This window comes from Dipodomys merriami, unplaced genomic scaffold (assembly GCF_024711535.1).
Source record: "Dipodomys merriami isolate MVZ:Mamm:240054 unplaced genomic scaffold, mDipMer1.0.p SCAF_672, whole genome shotgun sequence".
In the NCBI taxonomy this organism is placed as follows: Eukaryota; Metazoa; Chordata; class Mammalia; order Rodentia; family Heteromyidae; genus Dipodomys; species Dipodomys merriami.
Window position 1 is genome coordinate 148,156 of NW_027206260.1, and position 19,395 is coordinate 167,550.

Here is a 19,395-nt window from a genome sequence, read left to right on the forward strand (position 1 = left end):
CTATTCAGAGAGACCCAGAGCCCAAGAAAGAGAGACAAGTCAACATTCCTTCATGGTGAAAAGATGTCTGGGTAGTTGGACAGGTCATAAGCCATATACCTATGTTGAGTTTACCTTGGGCCGGAGCAAGACTTGTATACTGCAAGAGACCATATTAGCTTACATTCTTTTTTTTTTTTTTTTTGGTCTGAGAATGGGACTTGAATTTGCTACCTGATGCTTTTGTTCATTGGCCAGTGCTCTACCAACCAAGCCATGCTTTTAACCCCAGGCTGACCTTAACTACTTTTGTAAAGCCAACAAATGGAGCGGGACAAGGAGAAGGGACAGTGACCACTACAGCCACACGGTGGCAGCAGAGAACCAGCTGATGGCTACTATACTCCCCCAACCACTTTGTGGCCAAATGGAGTGAACTGGAGGATCCAGATGGATGTGTGAAGTATTTTCCTAATCTCCAGCAACTCTCCAAACATTTGGGGACAGGAACAGGTTCATGAAAACCCTGGTATGGACTCCAGGTGGAGGTTGTTTTGCCTTGCATGACCATTTGTTTTGGTTTGTGCTGGTCCTAGGGCTTGAACTCAGGGTCTGGGCACTGTCCCTCAGCCCTTCCTTCCTTCCTTCCTTCCTTCCTTCCTTCCTTCCTTCCTTCCTTCCTTCCTTCCTTCCATCTTTCCTTCCTTTCTCTCTCTCAATCTTTCTCTTTCTCTCTTTTTCTTTCTTTCTCCTCAAGACTAGCTCTTTACCATTTGAGCCCCCAGCTTTTTGGTAGTTTATGGGAGGTAAGGGTTTCAGAGGACTTTTCTGCTCCAGGCTGGCTTTGAACCATAATCCCCAAGAGCTCAGTTTCCTAAGTAGCTTGGATTACAGACATAAGCCGCCAGTGCCTGGCTCCTTCATGACAATCATTAGCCATATTGACCATTAAACACTGGATCCATGCCATGGTTTTCACTGGGTGTTTATTCATTTCCGGGCCAATTCCGGTTAGGGGAGTGAACACGTTTTATGTTGCTTAAGGCACAATATCTTCTAGGTACTGGGTGTGGACACCCCAAGTCATGTTTCCTCTCTGTCACCAGGTGTTCATGGAGCTCCAGTCTGAGAGAAGGCAAAGTCCTGCCTTGGGAAATGGAGGTTCACTGAGTGAACTGTGTTGGGGTGGGAATAGTGAAGGTCTATGGTCTGAAGAAGAGTTTGACATGGTCTGGGTCTTAAAAGTCCTCCTAGGGTAGAAGCCGTTTCAGTTGTGAGAGGAGGAAGGAGGAAGCAGTGTTTTCAAAGGTCTGGTTAGGGAGGGGATGTGATGGGTATACAGGGGGAAGTGGGGGGAGTAGAACTTTCCAAATCTTCCCACAATCCTCTTCTCTGCAGCCCTGCCATCCATTGATAATAGCACAGGTCCCATCTCCAATCTCCCCTGAAGCTTCTCCCCTTAGAGCCCAGGCCCACTGGATTCCTCCGGGGTTTCCCTCTAGTGTTGAGGGAAAACATTTTCTACAGCTGTGTAGGTTCATGTAAGGCAGATGGTAAAACAGTACTGGATCCACCCATCTATTCTTTCTGGAGAGGGAATTCTGGGCAAACCAAAACCAATTGTTGCCAGGTGCCAATAAATGATTCCCACCTGTAATCCTAGCTACTCAGGAGGCTAAGCTCTGAAGATCAGGGTTCAAAGCCAGCCTGGGCAGGAAAGTCTGGGAGATTCATCTTAAATCAACCACCAAAAAGCCAGATGTGGAGATGTGATTTAAATGATCAAATGCCAGCCTTGAGCACAAAAGCTCAGAGACAGCATCCAGACCCTGAGTTTAAGTTCCAGTGCCTGCACGCGTGTGTACGTGCACACACACACACACACACACACACACACACACACACACAGAAAACATTCTTATTTCAGAATCTGAGAAACTGAGGCCCAGCAAGGCTTACAGATTAAAGGTGCTTTTGGGAATTAAAATCTATACCTCCTCCATTTCCAGGGTATGAGAGAGCACTGGGCTAGATGCAGTTAGGAAGTTCCTTCTGTTGTTTTTTTTTTTTTTTTCTTTTTTAAAACAAAGGAAAAAACCCTGTTATATCCACTTCCTGGAGCTCATTCATAAATACTATGTTATATGATCAGATGCACGTAAAGGAAGTTCCTTCTTGAGGCCAGTTTTATAGATTGTGTGTACGTGCATTTGCGCATGTGTGCGTGTGCACATGCACACACACACACACACACACACACACACACACACACACACCATTCTACAGCTTCTACATACTAAAGCTCCAGTGGAGGGACCAGAGCTGAGGTTAAGCTTTCACATTAGGTTTCTTCTGACTCCTGTTCAGCCAGCAGAGCCAGACTACATGCTTTAGCCTTTATAATGCTGCTCAAACAATGTATAGAAAATGATGACCTCCACTATTCCTTTTCTGGAGCTCCCCCACATCTCCTCTCTGACCTATGCATTTCTTGCACAGCTGGGACCTTCTAGATCACTTCTGGAAACAAGAGCCAGATTGTCCTGAACGCTGCTGCTGCTGCTGCTGCTGCTGCTTCCTTCTTCTTCTTCTTCTTCTTCTTCTTCTTCTTCTTCTTCTTCTTCTTCTTCTTCTTCTTCTTCTTCTTCTTCTTCTTCTTCTTCTTCTTCTTCTTCTTTTGTTGGTCATGGGGCTTGAACTCTGGGCCTGGGCACTGTCCCTCAGCTCTTCAGCTCAAGGCTAGCATTCTACCACTTGAACCACAGCACCACTTCTGGCTTTTTCTGCTTATGTGATGCTGAGCAATCGAGCCCAGGGCCTACTGCATGCAAGGCAAGTACTCTATCACTGAGCCACCTTCCCAGCCCCTGAACCCTCCCTTCTTGTTCTCTAAGAATAGGGTGAGCGCCGGGCGCTGGTGGCTCACGCCTGTAATCCTAGCTACTCAGGAGGCTGAGATCTGAGAATCGCGGTTCAAAGCCAGCCCGGGCAGGAAAGACCATGAGACTCCTATCTCCAATAAACCACTAGAAAACCGGAAGTGGCGCTGTAGCTCAAGTGGTAGAGCGCTCGCCTTGAGCTGAAGAGCTGAGGGACAGTGCCCAAGCCCAGAGTTCAAGCCCCATGACCGACAAAAAAAAAAAAAAAGAATAGGGTGAGCAAGAATGGGATGGGATATCTCAGGCCTGCTCACTTCTTTCCAGGCCATCTCTCTCTCTCTCTCTCTCACACACACACACACACGTACACACACGCATGCAGGTGCACACACACTTGCAGATTACTGAGAAATAGATGTCCAAGAAATGGCAAGTTCCCCAGGGTTGGAAAGAGTCAAGACAGGCTGAAAAGCAAGCCTTCAGCCTAGCTCCGCCCTTCGCTCCGCCCCAGCTCTGCCGCACCCGCGGGGCCAGGCTCCCTTCCGTCGACTTTGCTCGGGAGCAGGCCAGCGGCCAGGCTGTAAGAGACAGCTAAGCAGACGAAGAAGCAGCTGTTCCACTCCCTGCCATTGTGTCCAGTGTCCGGCGCTCTCAGGTGCTCAGATTCCCAGGGCAGGGGGACGGGTTGGGCAATCACAGCAACCGGGGAAGGGGGTCAGCTGCCTGGAGCTTTCCTGATCATTGCTTAACGCTGATCTGATTGCAGATCTGCTCACAGCCAAGGGCCTGGACCCCCAGGGATCCCTGCCTGAGGGGCTTCAGCTCGGGCCCCCTATGGGGCTGTTCCTGTCACCCACCGCATACTGTCTGCTGCTGTTGCTGGGGCTGCCCGTGGTGTTCATGGGGGGCTTGGACTGGCAGTGCCGGCGCATGCCCTATTCGGCCTCTCGAAACTTTGAAGTGAAATATGTGATTCCCAGTTTCTCTTTGGGTGGCCCGGTACAGGCCATGGTGACGTATGAGGATGGAGAGATTGGGAGTGCCTTATTTATCGCCACACGCAATCGACTACATGTGCTTGGAGCTGATCTGCAGTCTATCCAGAGCCTGGCCACTGGCCCTGTTGGGGACCCTGGCTGCCAGACCTGTACATCCTGTGGTCCAGTTACCCCAGGCCCACTGGGGGACACAGACACGCTGGTCCTGGTGGTGGATCCTGGGCTTCCGGCGCTGATCAGTTGTGGATCAAGCCTTCAAGGCCGCTGCTTCTTGTATGAACTGGAGCCCCAAGGAACAGCCCTGCACCTGTCCACACCAGCCTGCCTCTTCTCACCTGAACACAACAGGCCTGAGGATTGCCCTGACTGTGTGGCTAGCCCATTGGGCACCAAAGTGACCCTGGTTGAACAGGGCCAAGCCTCTTACTTATATGTGGCATCTTCACTGGACCCAGTGGTGGCTGCCAGCTTTAGTCCACGCTCTGTGTCCATCCGACGGCTCAAGGCGGATGCCTCGGGATTTCAACCAGGCTTTCCTGCCCTGTCGGTGCTGCCCAAGCACCTGGCCTCTTATCCAATCAAATATGTGCACAGCTTCCACGCTGGAGATTACGTCTACTTCCTGACTGTGCAACCTATCAGCGTGACAAGCACTCCTGGTGCCCTGCAAACACGCCTGGCACAACTTAACGCCGTGGAGCCGGAGCTCAGTGACTACCGAGAGCTGGTTCTCGACTGCCATTTTGCACCTAAAAGGCGCCGTAGGACCTCCCAGGGTACACAGTCCTACCCAGTGCTTCAGGCTGCCCACTCTGCTCCAGTGGGTGCCCAGCTTGCTGCTGAACTGAGCATCTCAGAGGGCCATGAAGTGCTATTCGGGGTCTTCGTAGCTGGCAAGGATGGTGGTCCTACCACAGGCCCCAAATCTGTTGTCTGTGCCTTTCCTATTCACTTGCTAGACTTCATGATCAAAACTGGGGCTGAGCGCTGTTGTGAGTCCTCAGGTGATTCTAGCTTCCCCCGAGGCCTTGACTTCTTCCAGACATCCAGTTTTTGCCCCAATCTGGTGAGCAGAAAGAAGCCCTCCAACCCCCCCTCCACCAGCTCCTGCCCTTTGGACAGTCGGTTTGTGGCTGAATGTAGGCTGCTTTCCTTCCCTCCCTGAGGGGACCTGGGTTGGGAAGACTGGGCAGACAGACCGAAAGGAGAAGGTGCTTCCTAATTCCTAAGTGCTGTGGGGTAGTGAGAGAAATCAGCCAAAGAAAAGCCACACCAGGGCTGGGAAGGTGGCTCAGGGGTAGAGTGCTTGCCTTGCATGCATGAAGCCTTGGGTTCGATTCTTCAGCACCACATAAGCAGAAAAAGCTGGAAGTAGCGCTGTAGCTCAAATGGTAGAGCGCTAGCCTTGAGCTGAAGAGCTGAGGGACAGCGCCCAGAAAAGTCACACCAGAGATACATCTTCCAGCCAGGTTTGTCCCCTATTGGTGCCTCATTTTGCTCTTTTTTGTTAGTTTGTTTGTTTTATGTCTTAGGGCTTGAACTCTGGGCCTGGGCACTGTCCCTGAGCTCTTCAGCTCAAGGCTAGTGCTCTACCATTTGAGCCACAGCGCCACTTCTGGCTTTTTCTGTGTATGTGGTACCAAGGAGTCGAACCCTGGGCTTCAGGCATGCTAGGCAAGCACTCTACCACTAGGCCACATTTCCCAGCCCCCTAGTCTAATAATTCTTTTTTTTTCTTCTTCTTCTGTGGGTCGTGGAGCTTGAACTCTGGGCCTGGGCTCTGTCCCTCAAGGCTAGCGCTCTACCACTTGAGCCACAGCACCACTTCCTCATTTTGCTCTTTTACCCTCTTAGTCATCATGGCTTCTGATTTTGTTGTTGTTGTTTCCCTGGTTATGTGAAGATAGGATTGCAACATCACTGTCCCTGCCAGTATAGCTCCCAAATTCTGGGTTGGATAATGGGCATCCATTCCTATCTGCCTACCTCCAGAGACACACTCAGAAAAGTATACACATAGGCACAAACATACAGGCAGATGCTTACAAGCACATAAACTCACAGCCGCTTGCCAACATAAATTTGGCTTTCCTCATGGGGAATACTTGTTTTGTTCCGATTTCCAAAAGGGGGTGGGGTGGGTGGGAAAGGAGTTGTCAGAGAACATCCTACCCCACCAGGGGGTTTCCAGGGAGGCTCCTGGACCTTGGAAATCTGGGTACTTATTGGGTAGTCTGCGTGACCTAGGCTTTTACTAACCCATTTTTAGTAGGAGTGATTACAAAACGATCTGGGACATGTTAGGAAGTCAACTTGGCTCCAAAGGATTCTGGGAGCCTCACCCCAGTCTTGAGCAAGCAGTTGTAAACATCTAGGGATGAGTAAAGACCTAGGAAGGGCTGATTGGAATTGATCCATCCAAGACTTTCTGTTACTATAGCCAAGGTCTGCGCCAGATAAGGTGGTCTCACAGCTCCTGTTCCTTCCAATAGACCCTACTGAGGCTGTCCAGCTTTAGTCTCAGGAAGGGAAAAATAGAAACAAATAGGACTTTTTTCCTTACTGTGCTGTCCAGAGAGCCTGGGGTTGTAACAACGGTAAAGTAATATGAGGTCTGAATCATCAAGCAGACCCACAGCCTTCAGAGTGTCTGGCCACCCTTACATCCCTGGGTCTTTCTGTGATACCCCCTCACTGACTCCTTTCAGCTCCTCTCAATGCCCCAGAGGTAAATACCCAGGGAGTAGGTGGGAATGTTTAGCCTCTCATCTTTACTTAACACACTGGAGTTGAAAGACCTTAAGGGTGTAGACTCCTTTTTTGGGACTGGACAGCCAGCCCTGCCTGGTTTCATCTGCTTCCCTTTGGGGGAGTCAGAACCTTTCCCAATTTAGTTAATGGTATGTGGGTTGGAAGATATCCAACAAGACTGGTCAGTGCCAGGCACTAGAAGGACTAATCTTGGATCCTGCCCACAGGCTGGCCTGGCCCCTGGGAGATGTGTGAGCCAGTGTTTGCTCAATGATTGTAGGCATTCAGCACCCACTGAGTGCTCATTGTGATTGGTTGAGGGGCTGCTACCCATTTTCTATAGGTGCAGGTAAGGGTATGGGCCTTGCATAGAATATTGGAAACTTAAGTGTCTTCAGGAACGGGCTTAGTCAAGCCTAGTAGCTAAGGGCTTGGGGCCTAGAGGCAAGCTATACGGGTGTGGCCTGGTTGAGTTAGCACCTCTCTTTTAGCTCCACAGCCCCACCTGTGCCTGAGTCATGATAAAAGAACCTGACAGGCTTCCAGCTAGGGCCAGGCCCTTGTCCTTCTCAAGTGAAGACAAAGTCCCAGTCTCCACCCACATAGAATACAAACTCAGAGTGTAGAGGGTGTCTACACCCAGCTTTGTACTTCCTCTGGTCCCTCTACCATCCCCAGTTCCGTTCAGCACTGAGATCGGGGGCAGGTGAAGTTCATGTGGCACGATGAAGGCTTTGAGGAACCTTGTAGAGTGCCCTAAGGGATGGCCAGGAGAGTCCTGAGCACCTCAGCCTATTCTTTTGTGCACTTCTCACCCAATCCCAATATATTGGCCAATTAATCATTACAGCACACCCGCAGAGGCAGAGCATGACCAGGAGGGGGCAGGAGAGGACTCTGACTAAGAAGATTGATTAAGAGCACTGACTTCCAACTTGCCTCTTCTTCAGAGGCTGTGAAGCCTGACAAGCAAATTTGCCTCCAGATGAATGAAGCTGGCATCAAGTTGGGTCTGTGAGACTCAGTACCTCATGAGGAGGCTGGGGCAGGAGGATCATTAGTTCAAGACCTAGATTAGAGAGAGAGAGACCTTGTTTCAAAAATGATCAGTAATGATCAGAATGGATATAGAAGAAGAGAGCAAAGGAGTAGGGGAGCTGGCCTTGTAGCCTGGGCCTCCTTTCTTCTCTGTCTTTGTCTCTTCTAAGACCCCTGGGAACAGTGGGAGGCAGGCAGAAAATATGCAGACTTAGGGACTTCTTCAGTCAGGCCATGAAAGGGGGTCGGAGTTTGGGCTGTTATGATTACTGTCAAAAGTCCCCCAAAGGGTCAGTGCACAAGTACAAAGCCTTATTGTCTTTTCCGTTATCTTCCCCAGCCTGTCTCAGAGGTGCCCAGCTCCAGCAAGAGCTGCTACCATTTTCCTCTATTGGTCAGCAACAGCCTCACACGCGTGGACTTATTCAATGGGCTATTAGGACAGATGCAAGTCACCGCACTGCATGTGACACGTCTTGGCAACATCACCGTGGCCCACATGGGCACCACGGATGGGCGTATCCTGCAGGTAGATGCTTCATTCCATAACCCGCCTCAGCCCTTGCATGCCTGTCTCCATCCGCATTTTGCTCACAGCTAATTTTTCCCAGGTGGAGCTAGCCCGGTCACTCAACTACTTGCTGTATGTGTCCAACTTCTCACTGGGCAATAGTGGCCATCCCATTCAACGAGATGTCAGTCGCCTTGGAGACTATCTATTCTTCGCCTCTGGGGACCAGGTGAGGTGGGCAGGGTCACAGCCAGGGGACAGAGTTGTGGGACGGCCAACCTCCCAGTTCAATGTAAGGCGATATTGATGTACAGGGGTGAGACTCACTTCCTATTCTAAAATGAGACCGGGAGGGCCTAAGGGACCCAGTTCCTTCCTCTAGTCATCCCTGAACCATCTGGTTTGTCACTCCCAAGGTCTTCAAGGTACCTATCCGGGGTCCAGGATGCCACCATTTTCTCACCTGCTGGCGTTGCCTACGGGCACAGCGTTTCATGGGCTGTGGTTGGTGCGGGGACATGTGTGGCCGGCAGAAGGAATGTCCTGACTCATGGCAACAGGACCACTGTCCACCGGAGATTACTGAGGTACAGCTCCCTTGCCAGGGCACAGATAAATGTGGGACAAGGGGCTGGGAAGGTGGCTCAGTGGTAGAGTGCTTGCCTTGCATGCATGAGGCCCTGGGTTAAATTCTTAAGCAGAAAAACCTAGAAGTGGCACTGTGGCTCAAGTGGTAAGGTGCCAGCCTTGAGCTGAGGGACAGAGGGGCAGAGCCCAGGCCCAGAATTCAAGCTCCATGACCTACAAAAGAAAAAAAAAGTGGGACAAGTAGGTCCTGGGGTCAAGGGTCAAAGGGTCAACAAATCTGGACCATGATCTTCCTCAGGCCTGGAAAGTTGTAGGCATAAGAAGAGCATTCATGGGGCTGGGAAGGTGGCTTAGTGGTACAGTGCTTGCCTAGCATGAATGAAGCCCTGGGTTTGATTCCTCAGTACCCATAAAGAGAAAAAGTCAGCCGGGCACCGGTGGCTCATGCCTGTCATCCTAACTACTCAGGAGGCTGAGATCTAAGGATGTGGTTCAAAGCCAGCCTAGGCAGGAAAGTTCCCGTGAGACTCTTATTTCCAATTAGTCCTGAGAAAACTGGAAGTGGTGCTGTGGCTCAAGTGGTAGAGCACTTGCCTTGAGCTGAAGAGCTGAGGGACAGCGCCCAGGCCCAGAGTTTAAGTCCCATAATACACACACACACACACACACACACACACACACACACACACACACACACACACACACACACACACACACACACACACACACACACACACACACACACACACACACCACAGAAAAAGTCAGAAGTGGCACTGTGGCTCAAGTGGTAGAGTGCTAACCTTGAGCCAAAGAAACTCAGGGACAGTACCCAGGCCCTGAGTTCAAGCCCCAGGTCTGGAAAAAAAAGAAGAAAAGAGCATTCTTGGTAAAGGGGATGATGGCATGTACAAAGAATTGGGAGGCAGGAAAATGCTTGAATGAGGATTCTTTTTTTTTTTTTTTTTTGTCGGCCGTGGGGCTTGAACTCTGGGCCTGGGTGCTGTCCCTCAGCTCTTCAGCTCAAGGCGAGCGCTCTACCACTTGAGCTACAGCGCCACTTCCGGTTTTCTGGTGGTTTATTGGAGATAGGAGTCTCACGGTCTCTCCTGCCCGGGCTGGCTTTGAACCGCGATCCTCAGATCTCAGCCTCCTGAGTAGCTAGGATTACAGGTGTGAGCCACCAGCGCCCGGCTGAATGAGGATTCTTAAGTGGATCAGAATGAATGAGAAAGAGGCAGGCAAGTGGGGTATAAGGAAGGTATAAGGAACTCCAAGGGAAGCAGATGGGGCCAAAAGAACTTCACACACACACACACACACACACACACACACACACACACACACACACACACACACACACACACACACACACGAACTCAGGCTATCTGTTCATCCCACTTCAGTTCCATCCCCACAGTGGGCCTTTAAGGGGAACCACAAGGCTGACCTTGTGTGGCTCCAACTTCTACCTGCATCCTACTGGGCTGGTACCTGAGGGAACTCATCAGATTACTGTGGGCCAAAGCCCTTGCCGGCTTCTACCTCAGGACACCTCAAATCTCAGGTACAATCTAGACCCTGTACCTCCCTATCTCCTTCCCTGTGAGAAAGATGGTATCCTCTGCTTGCTGCGGGACGGGGGTGGGGTATGGGGCACGCTGGCAGTGTGGCTCTGGCTGGTTTATTCTGCGGAGATGGCTCTTGTTCTCTCCTGAACCCTGCATGTGTTACTATCTGTCTGTGATGTCATACACTGGGCAAGTTAGGTCCCTACCCCACTCTGTACATCCCACCATGGAAGAAGACATGGGTGGAGCAGTTGCGATCTTCAGGCTCTGAGGAGTTCTGTGGGCATGCAGTCAGGCCTTTGCACTTCCTGGCTGACTTCATGGGTTCCCCCCGGTACTGTAGCCCTGTACCCCGCAAAGACTTTATAGAGGAACTTGAGTGTGAGCTGGAACCCTTGGGCACCCAGGCAGCGGGGACCACCAACGTCAGCCTCATCGTGACCAACATGCCACCAGGAAGGCACTACCGGGTAGACGGCACCTCCATAATGGGAGGTTTCTCTTTTATGGTGAGGTCATCTTATCCCCCCTCTGTGTCCTTGGTTGGGGAGGGCTTGGAGTGGAGGGCTTGCTCCGGCTAAGACTCTTCAACACCCTTTTAGGAGCCAGTGCTGAGGAAAGTGCACCCCATCTTTGGTCCACGGGCAGGAGGTACCTGTCTTACCCTTGAAGGTCAGAATTTGTCCGTAGGTACCAGCTGGGCTGTGCTGATCAATGGAACTGAGTGCCAGCTAGAAAGGTAAGTGCCAGCAGGAAAGAGGACAGGAAGCTAGAGAGTACCACCCCTTCTACCTGTACCCTGCTAGGCTGGTACATGGAGGAACCTACGAAGATCACTCTGGGCCGTAGCTCCTACTGCCTGCTACCTTCAAACCTATTGGTACAACTTGATCCCTGCCCTCCCTGTCCTTGATGGGGGCCTCCAAGCATCCTCTTCCCTAGGACTCCCTGTGCTCTGCTCTCATTCATCCAGTGGGGACTTGGATCCTATCAGGGTCCACAGAAGAGGGCCTAATCATACGGTCAATAGGGGGAGCAGTTCCCAGAAGATCTACTTACTGTTCCCACAGGCTGGAGGCAAGGAAGCCCATCATGGCATCCACTGGCTCCAGCCAAGACTGTGGGGAATCTGTTCCCTTCCTCTTTGCCCTTCCAGTTATCATTTATTTATTTATTTGGAGAAGGATTTGAACTTATCCCTTAAGCCACGCCCCTTGGCTAAGGCAACAAGCCAATAGAGAAAGTAGACAGGATTAGCAAGCCCTTAAAGTAAGCATGGCCTTCATGGGGGTAGATGAGGGGGTGCGGCGGGGGTGGGGGGAAGGTACTCCTGAGTCCAACCCTTCATTCCTGCAGGGTCAGCGAGGAGCAGATTTTATGTGCCACACCCCCTGGGGCTGCCACGGCCAAGGTCCCCCTTCACCTACAGGTAGGGGGTGCAGAGGTGTCTGGCTCCTGGACCTTCTACTATAAGGAAGACCCTATCGTGCTGGCAATCAGTCCCAATTGTGGCTATTCGTAAGTTTGAACTCCTTGATCCATGCTGGCCCTCTGAAAGAATAAAGGCAATAGCTTCAGGAAGCATTACCAATCACTGTGCTCTCATCCGCAGCGGCTCCCATGTCACTATCCGTGGCCAGCATTTGAGTTCAGCATGGCGCCTAGTGCTGTCATTCCATGATGGACAAACAGCTGTGGAGAACTGGGTAAGTGAGGGCTGGGAGGAAGGGAAGTCCCCTGATCTCCAGGCTAGGCTGTGGAGACTGGGGATGGCCCCACACAGAGCATCTACCTAACTACTCTCTCGTGGGTCCCAACAGTGTGCATCTGAAGGGCATCTGGAGCAGATCCAGTGCCGCCTGCCCGAATACGTGGTCCGAAGCCCTCAGGGATGGGTGACAGGAAATCTGAGTGTCTGGGGAGACGGAGCTACTGGCTTCACCTTGCCCAGCTTTCGCTTCCTATCCCCTCCGACTCTACCCAGCGCTGAACTAGCCCCGCTGAAGCCTGAGGAGTATGCTGTGAAGTTTGAGGTTGGTGGAGGGGCACAAGGAGAGACGGGGTTATGGAAGATCGAGCGATGAGGGCCCTGGTCACTGGTTGATCTTCGTGACTGTCTCTGCAGTATATTGGGCTGGGCGCTGTGGCTGACTGTGTTCGTGTGAACGTGACTGTGGGTGGTGAGACCTGCCAGCACCAGCTCCGAGGGGATGTGGTGGTTTGTCCACTACCACCCTCCCTGAAACTTGGCAAGAACGGGGTTCCATTGCAGGTAGGCAGTCCAGCTGGCCATCCATGGGAACCATGGTCTAAAGGATCTATGGGGCGGGGCCTGAGCTGTCATCTGCTCCCAGGTCTGTGTGGATGACGAGTGTCGCGTTTTGGGCAGAGTTGTTCGGCCAGGCCCAAGCCCAATGAGAACACTCCTTATTGTCCTGCTGCTCTTGGTCTTCCTCCTGGCTGTACTGGCCGGGGCACTGATTTTCAACCACCGATGGCGGAGGAAGCAGCTAGGTGAGCTCTCTTACTCTTGCCAACTCAGCCTCTACCCTGTTCCCCCCCCCTCCCCCGCTTGAATCTCCAAGTCCCTATTATCTTCTCTCTGCCTAAGACTCAGGGCGATCTCCCACACTTCCCCAGTGCCAGGAGAGGTGGCCCCCAAGAACTTGGTGAGGCTGATCACCAGCGCTATGTTTTCACAGTTCTTTCTTCCAACCTCGATGATTTGGCATCTCTGGACCAGACAGCTGGAGCTATGCTCCTGCCAATGCTCCATTCGAGCTCAGATGACCCAGGTGGCCTTGGTGAGATGGTGGAGGCACTAAAAGTTAGGGCTACCTGCTCCCCACAAGCCTCTCACTCCCTCTCCCCAACAGTACTCTCTGCCATTGGTGGGCAAGACTCCAGCACCCCGGCCCATGGAGAATCATCAGATAATAGGGATGGATCCTGTGTCCCACTGTTTCGGACAGAGTCCATCAAGCTCAAGGACCTAGACACAGCACTCCTCGCCGAGGTCAAGGATGTACTGATTCCCTATGAGCGGGTAGTCACCCACAGTGAACGAGTCATTGGCAAAGGTATGGAGGAGTCACGTGGAGAGGTAGAGTTGGAGCAAAGATGTAGCCCTGAGATGACATGGACTTGAGGAACAGTTGGGCCAGACTCTACTCTGGCTTCCTGACCAATTATGTGACCTTGAATGTACCACTTAACCCCTCTAAGTCTTATTTGTGAAAGCTACAGTAACTGTATCTTCAGTGGGTTCTGGTATGGATTTGGAAGGCATGGAAGGCCTGCAAAAAACTCTGCCATTGTGTGGCTGCTTGGTTGTTTTCCTTCCCCCCACCCCTTCTCCTCCTCTTCCTCTCCCTCTTCCCCCTCCTCCTCCTCCTCCCCCTCCTCTTCCTCCCCTTCTTCCTCCTCCTCCCCCTCCTCCTCTCTCTCCTCCTCCTCCTCCCCCTCCTCTTCCTCCTCTCCCTCCTCCTCCTCTCCCTCCTCCTCCTCCCCCTCCTCCTCCTCCTCCTCTTCCTCTTCCTTCTACTTTACTATTTGTGCTATACCTGTAATTCTGGCTTTTTGCTAATTGGAAATAAGAGTCTCATGGACTTTTTTTTTTTTTTTTTGGTCTGGACTGGCTTTGAACCGAGATCCTCAGATCTCAGACTCCCAAGTAGCTAGGATTACAGGCAGCTTCTTCCCTTCCCCTCCCTTTTGGAGACAGAATCTCTATATATCTCAGGCTAGATTAAGCTCACCATCCTCCTGTCTCTACCTTCCAAGGTGGATTACAGGAGGATGTGCCACTGTACCCTGCTGGTACTACTTGGTTTCATTTGTTTGTTTGTTTGTTTGTTTTTTGCCAGTCCTGGGGCTTGAACTCAGGGCCTTGGCACTGTCCCTGAGCTTCTTTTTGCTCAAGGCTAACACTCTACCACTTGAACCACAGCTCCATTTCTGGCCTTTTCTGATGATGTGGTATGGAGGAATCCAAACCCAGGGCTTCATGCATGATAGACAAGCACTCTACCACTAAGTCACATTCCCAGCCCTACTACTACTACTACTTGTTTTTAATGTCAGATTGGCCAAGTTGGTGCTCTGAAGTCTGAAGTCCTGTGGCCAATGAGCGGATGTGTTGTAATCCTGGGCCCTCTCATCATCTTCTTCCCAGGCCACTTTGGAGTTGTCTACCACGGAGAATACACAGATGAGGCTCAGAATCAAATCCACTGTGCCATCAAGTCATTGAATCGTAAGTAGGTCATTGTAAGTCAGGTGAGCAGGGAGAGCAGCCTCAGGCTGAGAGGGTCACAGGGTTTATTATGGTTCCCTGCAGGTATCACAGAGGTACAGGAGGTGGAGGCCTTCCTTCAGGAGGGGCTGCTTATGCGTGGCCTGCACCACCCCAATGTTCTGGCTCTCATTGGTATTGTGCTGCCCCCTGAGGGGCTACCCCAGGTGCTGCTACCCTATATGCGCCATGGAGATCTACTCCGGTTCATTCGTTCACCTCAGCGGGTCAGTGCTCTGCTGGCTCTGGGGATCACGGCGGGGGGCATGAAGGGGGTACTTCTCTTCTTCAGCATCCCAATTTTCCCTGTGCCCACAGAACCCCACTGTGAAGGACCTCGTCAGCTTTGGCTTGCAGGTAGCCCGTGGCATGGAGTACTTAGCAGACCAGAAATTTGTCCACAGGGACCTAGCTGCTAGGAACTGCATGTGAGTAGCTGGCTAGAAGTAGTTAAGGGTGAAGTCAATGGGCCGGGCATGAAGGTAGATGGCTGTCCAAGTATATGTCAGGAAAAGACTCACTCCAGTCCTCAGCATGTCCTCTTGTCTCTTGGGCCTCGATTTACTGTCTCTCCAACCTTGGACTGGGACATGGGGGCTGTGAAACTCTGGGAGGGCCTGGAACAGGTGGGTTTGGAGCCTGATAGAAGTCAATTCTAAGGCTGATTCTTTCTTCCCAGGCTGGATGAGTCATTTGTAGTCAAGGTAGCTGACTTTGGTCTGGCTCGTGACATCCTAGACAAGGAATACTACAGTGTTAGACAACAACGACATGTTCGTCTGCCTGTCAAGTGGATGGCCCTAGAGAGCCTTCAGACCTACAGATTCACCACCAAATCTGATGTGGTAAGGCTCTTACCTGCTCTCTGTCTACCTAGCTGACACTTCCTAGAGTCTTTTGGCCTTATCTCTGCATGGTCTGAGCCAGTTGACTGTTCAGTTTAGGCAACCCCTGCTGCTCATTTGTCCAAATATGAGATCGAATCTCATACCTGCCAGGGAAAACAGGACATTCTACTCATTGGCTCCTCAGAGAGAATCCAAGGCTTCCCTTGTGCAAACTCTGGGAGAGGTGGTGGGAGACAGTGGGGAGAAACTTGCATGATATGAGTAAGGTCTGAGCAGAGATGGTGGGCCTGTATTTCTAACTGAAGGATTCTGGGAGGGATAGGACCTAGGGGGCTCCACATGCCGTCAATTTAGAGTGCTAGATGAATCTCTTCACTTGTCTCTTCTCCCAGTGGTCCTTTGGTGTGTTGCTGTGGGAACTGCTGACACGGGGTGCTCCGCCGTATCCCCATATTGATCCTTTTGACCTCATCCACTTCCTGGCCAAGGGTCGCCGTCTGCCTCAGCCTGAATATTGTCCCAATTTTCTGTGAGTATGTGGAGTTGGCGATGGGGAAGGAGCAGAGGGTCCCCTAGAGATAAAGGAAGGACAGGAAACAGCCCCTGCATGGCTTTTTGATTGACCCTCTAGTTAACAAGAAAAGTTATCTTCTCTGGGCCTCAGTTTCCTCATCTGTGTACTGATTCCCCTCCCATGCATGGAAGGATACTGAGAGGACCTCTCAGTTTCCATGGTAACAGCATCCTAACTCAGTCTGGGTTGAGGCCAGTGCTTTCATTTCCCACACACTCCTGCTAAAGGGGAAGGGGGGGGGGGACTCTTTCCCATGTTTTCCACTTACTTAACCGCAAAGAAAGGTTCCATTAGCTCACACCAGCCCCTCTGCATTCCCAGATCAAGGCCCCCACCCCACCCCATAGGATCTAGTTTCAGATACCTCATTCTGTGTGTGTGAGCAGGGGCGGGGGAAGGGGGGGAGTAGGTAGGGGAGGTCCGTGTGTCCACCAGTCCTAGAGCTTGAACTCAGGCCTCAGCTCAGAAAACAAGACCAAAAACATCAATCATAAGAGTTGTTCCTGATTGGACGGAGCCTTGTCATGTGTGCTTATCCCTGTTTAATAAGGGTTTAACGTGGATGGCTCAGCATCTCTGGCTTAGGGGGTACACCTTGTCTCTGACCTCCCCCTCCTCTTATAGATACCAAGTGATGCAGCAGTGCTGGGAAGCAGACCCTGCAGCACGACCTACCTTCAGAGCACTAGTGGTGGAAATGGAGCAGGTAGTGGCTTCACTGCTAGGGGACCACTATGTGCAGCTGTCGGCAGCCTACGTGAACCTAGGCCCCAGCACCTTGGATGAAATGAATGTGGTTTCGAAACAGCCTCAGTCCTCACCAATACACAGGAGCACATCCAGGCCTCGGCCTCTCTCAGAGCCACCTCTGCCTACTTGACCTAAAGCCTAGGCAGGCCCTTGGGGGGCTGGACTTGCTGAGTATCCTTGAGCTAACTCCAAGCTACCTCTGGATCATTCCCGGCCTGAGGGCATTGGATCTCCATCTTGTCTCTGCCCTTTAATCTTCAGAGGTCATAGGAGGAGAATAGAGGACATTAACTCTCTTACTCCCCAGAATGAGCCAGGGAAGATGATCCTTCTGTAGCATATATTTATGAAATGCCTGCTGTGTACCCTGTCTGCTGGACATAGATAATTCAGCAGTGACCACAGAGACACTACCCCTTGAATCAATTTTTTAAGGAAAGAATATTTGGGACTGGGAAGGTGGCTCAGTGGTAAAGTGCTTGCCTTGCATGCCTGAGGCCCTGAGTTCGATTCCTCAGCACCACATAAGCAGAAAAAGCTGGAAGTAGCACTGTGGCTCAAGTGGTAGAGTGCTAGCCTTGAGCTGAAGAGCTGAGGGACAGTGCCCAGGCCCAGAGTTTCGGCCCCATGACCAACCGAAAAATAAATAAAGAAAAAAAGAATATTCAAATGTAAATTATGGTTTATGTTATAAAAGATAACAGATGGGCTGGGAAGGTGGCTCAGTGGTAGAGCGCTTGCCTTGCATGCCTGAGGCCCTGGGTTTGATTCCTCAGCACCACATAAGCAAAAAGCAAAAAGCCGGAAGTGGCGCTGTGGCTCAAGTGGTAGAGTGCTAGCCTTGAGCTGAAGAGCTGAGGGACAGCGCCCAGGCCCAGAGTTCAGGCCCCACAACCGGACCCCCCCCCCCAAAAAAAAAAAGATAACAGACTTATTTGAAACGATGGAGGACTACTCTCCATTAAAGAAGTTACTACAAAGATGAGGTAAGCATCCCAAGAAGTGTTTGTGTGTGTGTATGTGTGTGTGTGTGTGTGTGTGTGTGTGTGTGTGTGTGCGCGTGTGTGCACACATGCCAGTATTGTGGCTTGAATTCAGGTCTTCATGCTCTCACTTGTTTTTTGTTTTTTGTTTTTTTTGGGGGGGTCTGGTTGTGGGCCTGAACTCTGGGCCTAGGCGCTGTTCCTCAGCTCTTCACCTCAAGGCGAGTGCTCTACCACTTGAGCCACAGCACCACTTCCGGCTTTTTTTCTGCTTATGTGGTGCTAAAGAATCGAGCCCAGGGCCTCATGCATGCAAGGCAAGCACTCTACCACTGAGCTACCTTCCCAGCCCCTCTCACTTGCTTTTTTCACTCAAGAATGGTGCTCTACCACTTGGACCACACTCCCACATCTGGCTTTTGGCTGGTTATTTGGAGATAAGAATCCCACAGACCCTTCTGCTTAGACTGGCATTGAATCATGCAGATCTCAGGTCTTCTGAGATTATAGGCATGAGCTATCAATACTGGGCCTAGGAAGTAATATTTGTGCTGAATCTGTATCAGGTTGGGGAAATCTGCCGGAAGCCAAATTTGAGGAAAGAGGGTTTTGGACAGAGGGAGCTTCATGTATAAGGGCCATGTGGCTAGAGAGGTCTTGGGTCAGTCTGAAGGCTCCAAGACACAGTGTGCACAGGCAAGATCAGATTATAGGGCTCTGGGGGACTGTTGAATAGATCAGGTTTGAATCCTAGATGGGTTGTTCCTTGTATCCGGCTGCCTGTCTTACTTCCCTAGACAACTCTGGTGCTTCTCTAGCACCACCCCCCCCCCACTTCTCCATCTGTGGTACACTACGGTACTCCCATCATGGGACACAGGGTGTCTACTTTCCAAGCCTGCCAGCATTGTGCCTGCCACCCGGAGAGGAGCAAGCAGCAAGGCCACAGCTCCACACTTTCAAGGAGCCAGTATGGAAGTGCCAACTGCCCAGGCTATTTATACTCATCAAGGCCACTGTGAAGGAGTTGCCAGAGGGGCACATCCTTCTGGATAAGGCAAGGTTTCCCACTTTCCTGTCCCTCCTCCAGGCCCTGATTGCTATAGAAACAGCTGGGTCCTGTTGCTGGGAGTGCTGGGGTACCTGGGCCTAGTATACAGATTACATTGTTAACTCGCCCTTACCCAAGATGCCTGTGGCCTTCATCCTTCCGATTGGAAGATCCCCATCTCTCCCCTAAGGAGGAACAGGCCTCCTTCTCTGTGAGCCTCCAGATCTGTGCCCATTATATAGAACCTTGGACCTGGAGAAAGAGCTCTCTGCTAGGCACAGTGGGGAGCTGTTTGCACCCCATACTGCTGCTCACATTGCCACCTCAGATCAGACTGAGGCTCATTCCCCAGTGGACAGGTGGGTGATGTGTAAAAGCCGAGCCTGTAAGCTGCAGGTGAGTGAGACAGATTACCTATTTACAATTCTACCTCTGGTGCCTGTCAGGAAAGCACAGAGGAGATTGTGGTCTTGTATACCTGGCTACTAACCCCTTGTCCACATGGGTGCATGGTGGGTAGGGAGGCTGATAATTGGGTTGCCGGAGGCTGGAAAAATGTCTGTCGCCCAGACTTATAGTC

At 51.4% G+C, this 19,395-nt stretch overlaps 1 protein-coding gene across 5 annotated transcripts; it reads left to right on the forward strand.

Moving 5' to 3' along the window:
- Window positions 1-3,432: 3,432 nt before the first annotated feature.
- On the forward strand, window positions 3,433-17,416 carry LOC138815830 (macrophage-stimulating protein receptor-like). Of its 5 annotated transcripts, none has more exons than XM_070005187.1 (21): window positions 3,433-3,513; window positions 3,625-4,922; window positions 7,986-8,174; window positions 8,257-8,385; window positions 8,573-8,743; window positions 10,151-10,311; window positions 10,659-10,824; window positions 10,918-11,054; window positions 11,672-11,833; window positions 11,928-12,021; window positions 12,136-12,348; window positions 12,441-12,587; window positions 12,670-12,829; window positions 13,018-13,119; window positions 13,192-13,395; window positions 14,490-14,570; window positions 14,655-14,836; window positions 14,928-15,037; window positions 15,289-15,454; window positions 15,850-15,986; window positions 16,656-17,416. In XM_070005187.1, exons 2-21 carry the CDS (start codon window positions 3,693-3,695, stop codon window positions 16,909-16,911), a joined length of 4,197 nt encoding a protein of 1,398 aa, XP_069861288.1. In that variant the 5' UTR covers window positions 3,433-3,513; window positions 3,625-3,692; the 3' UTR covers window positions 16,912-17,416. The 5 variants fall into 5 exon arrangements, with proteins under 5 accessions (XP_069861288.1, XP_069861289.1, XP_069861287.1 ...); XM_070005188.1 differs by having other exon boundaries at window positions 13,018-13,110; XM_070005186.1 differs by having other exon boundaries at window positions 13,018-13,395.
- Window positions 17,417-19,395: the final 1,979 nt, after the last annotated feature.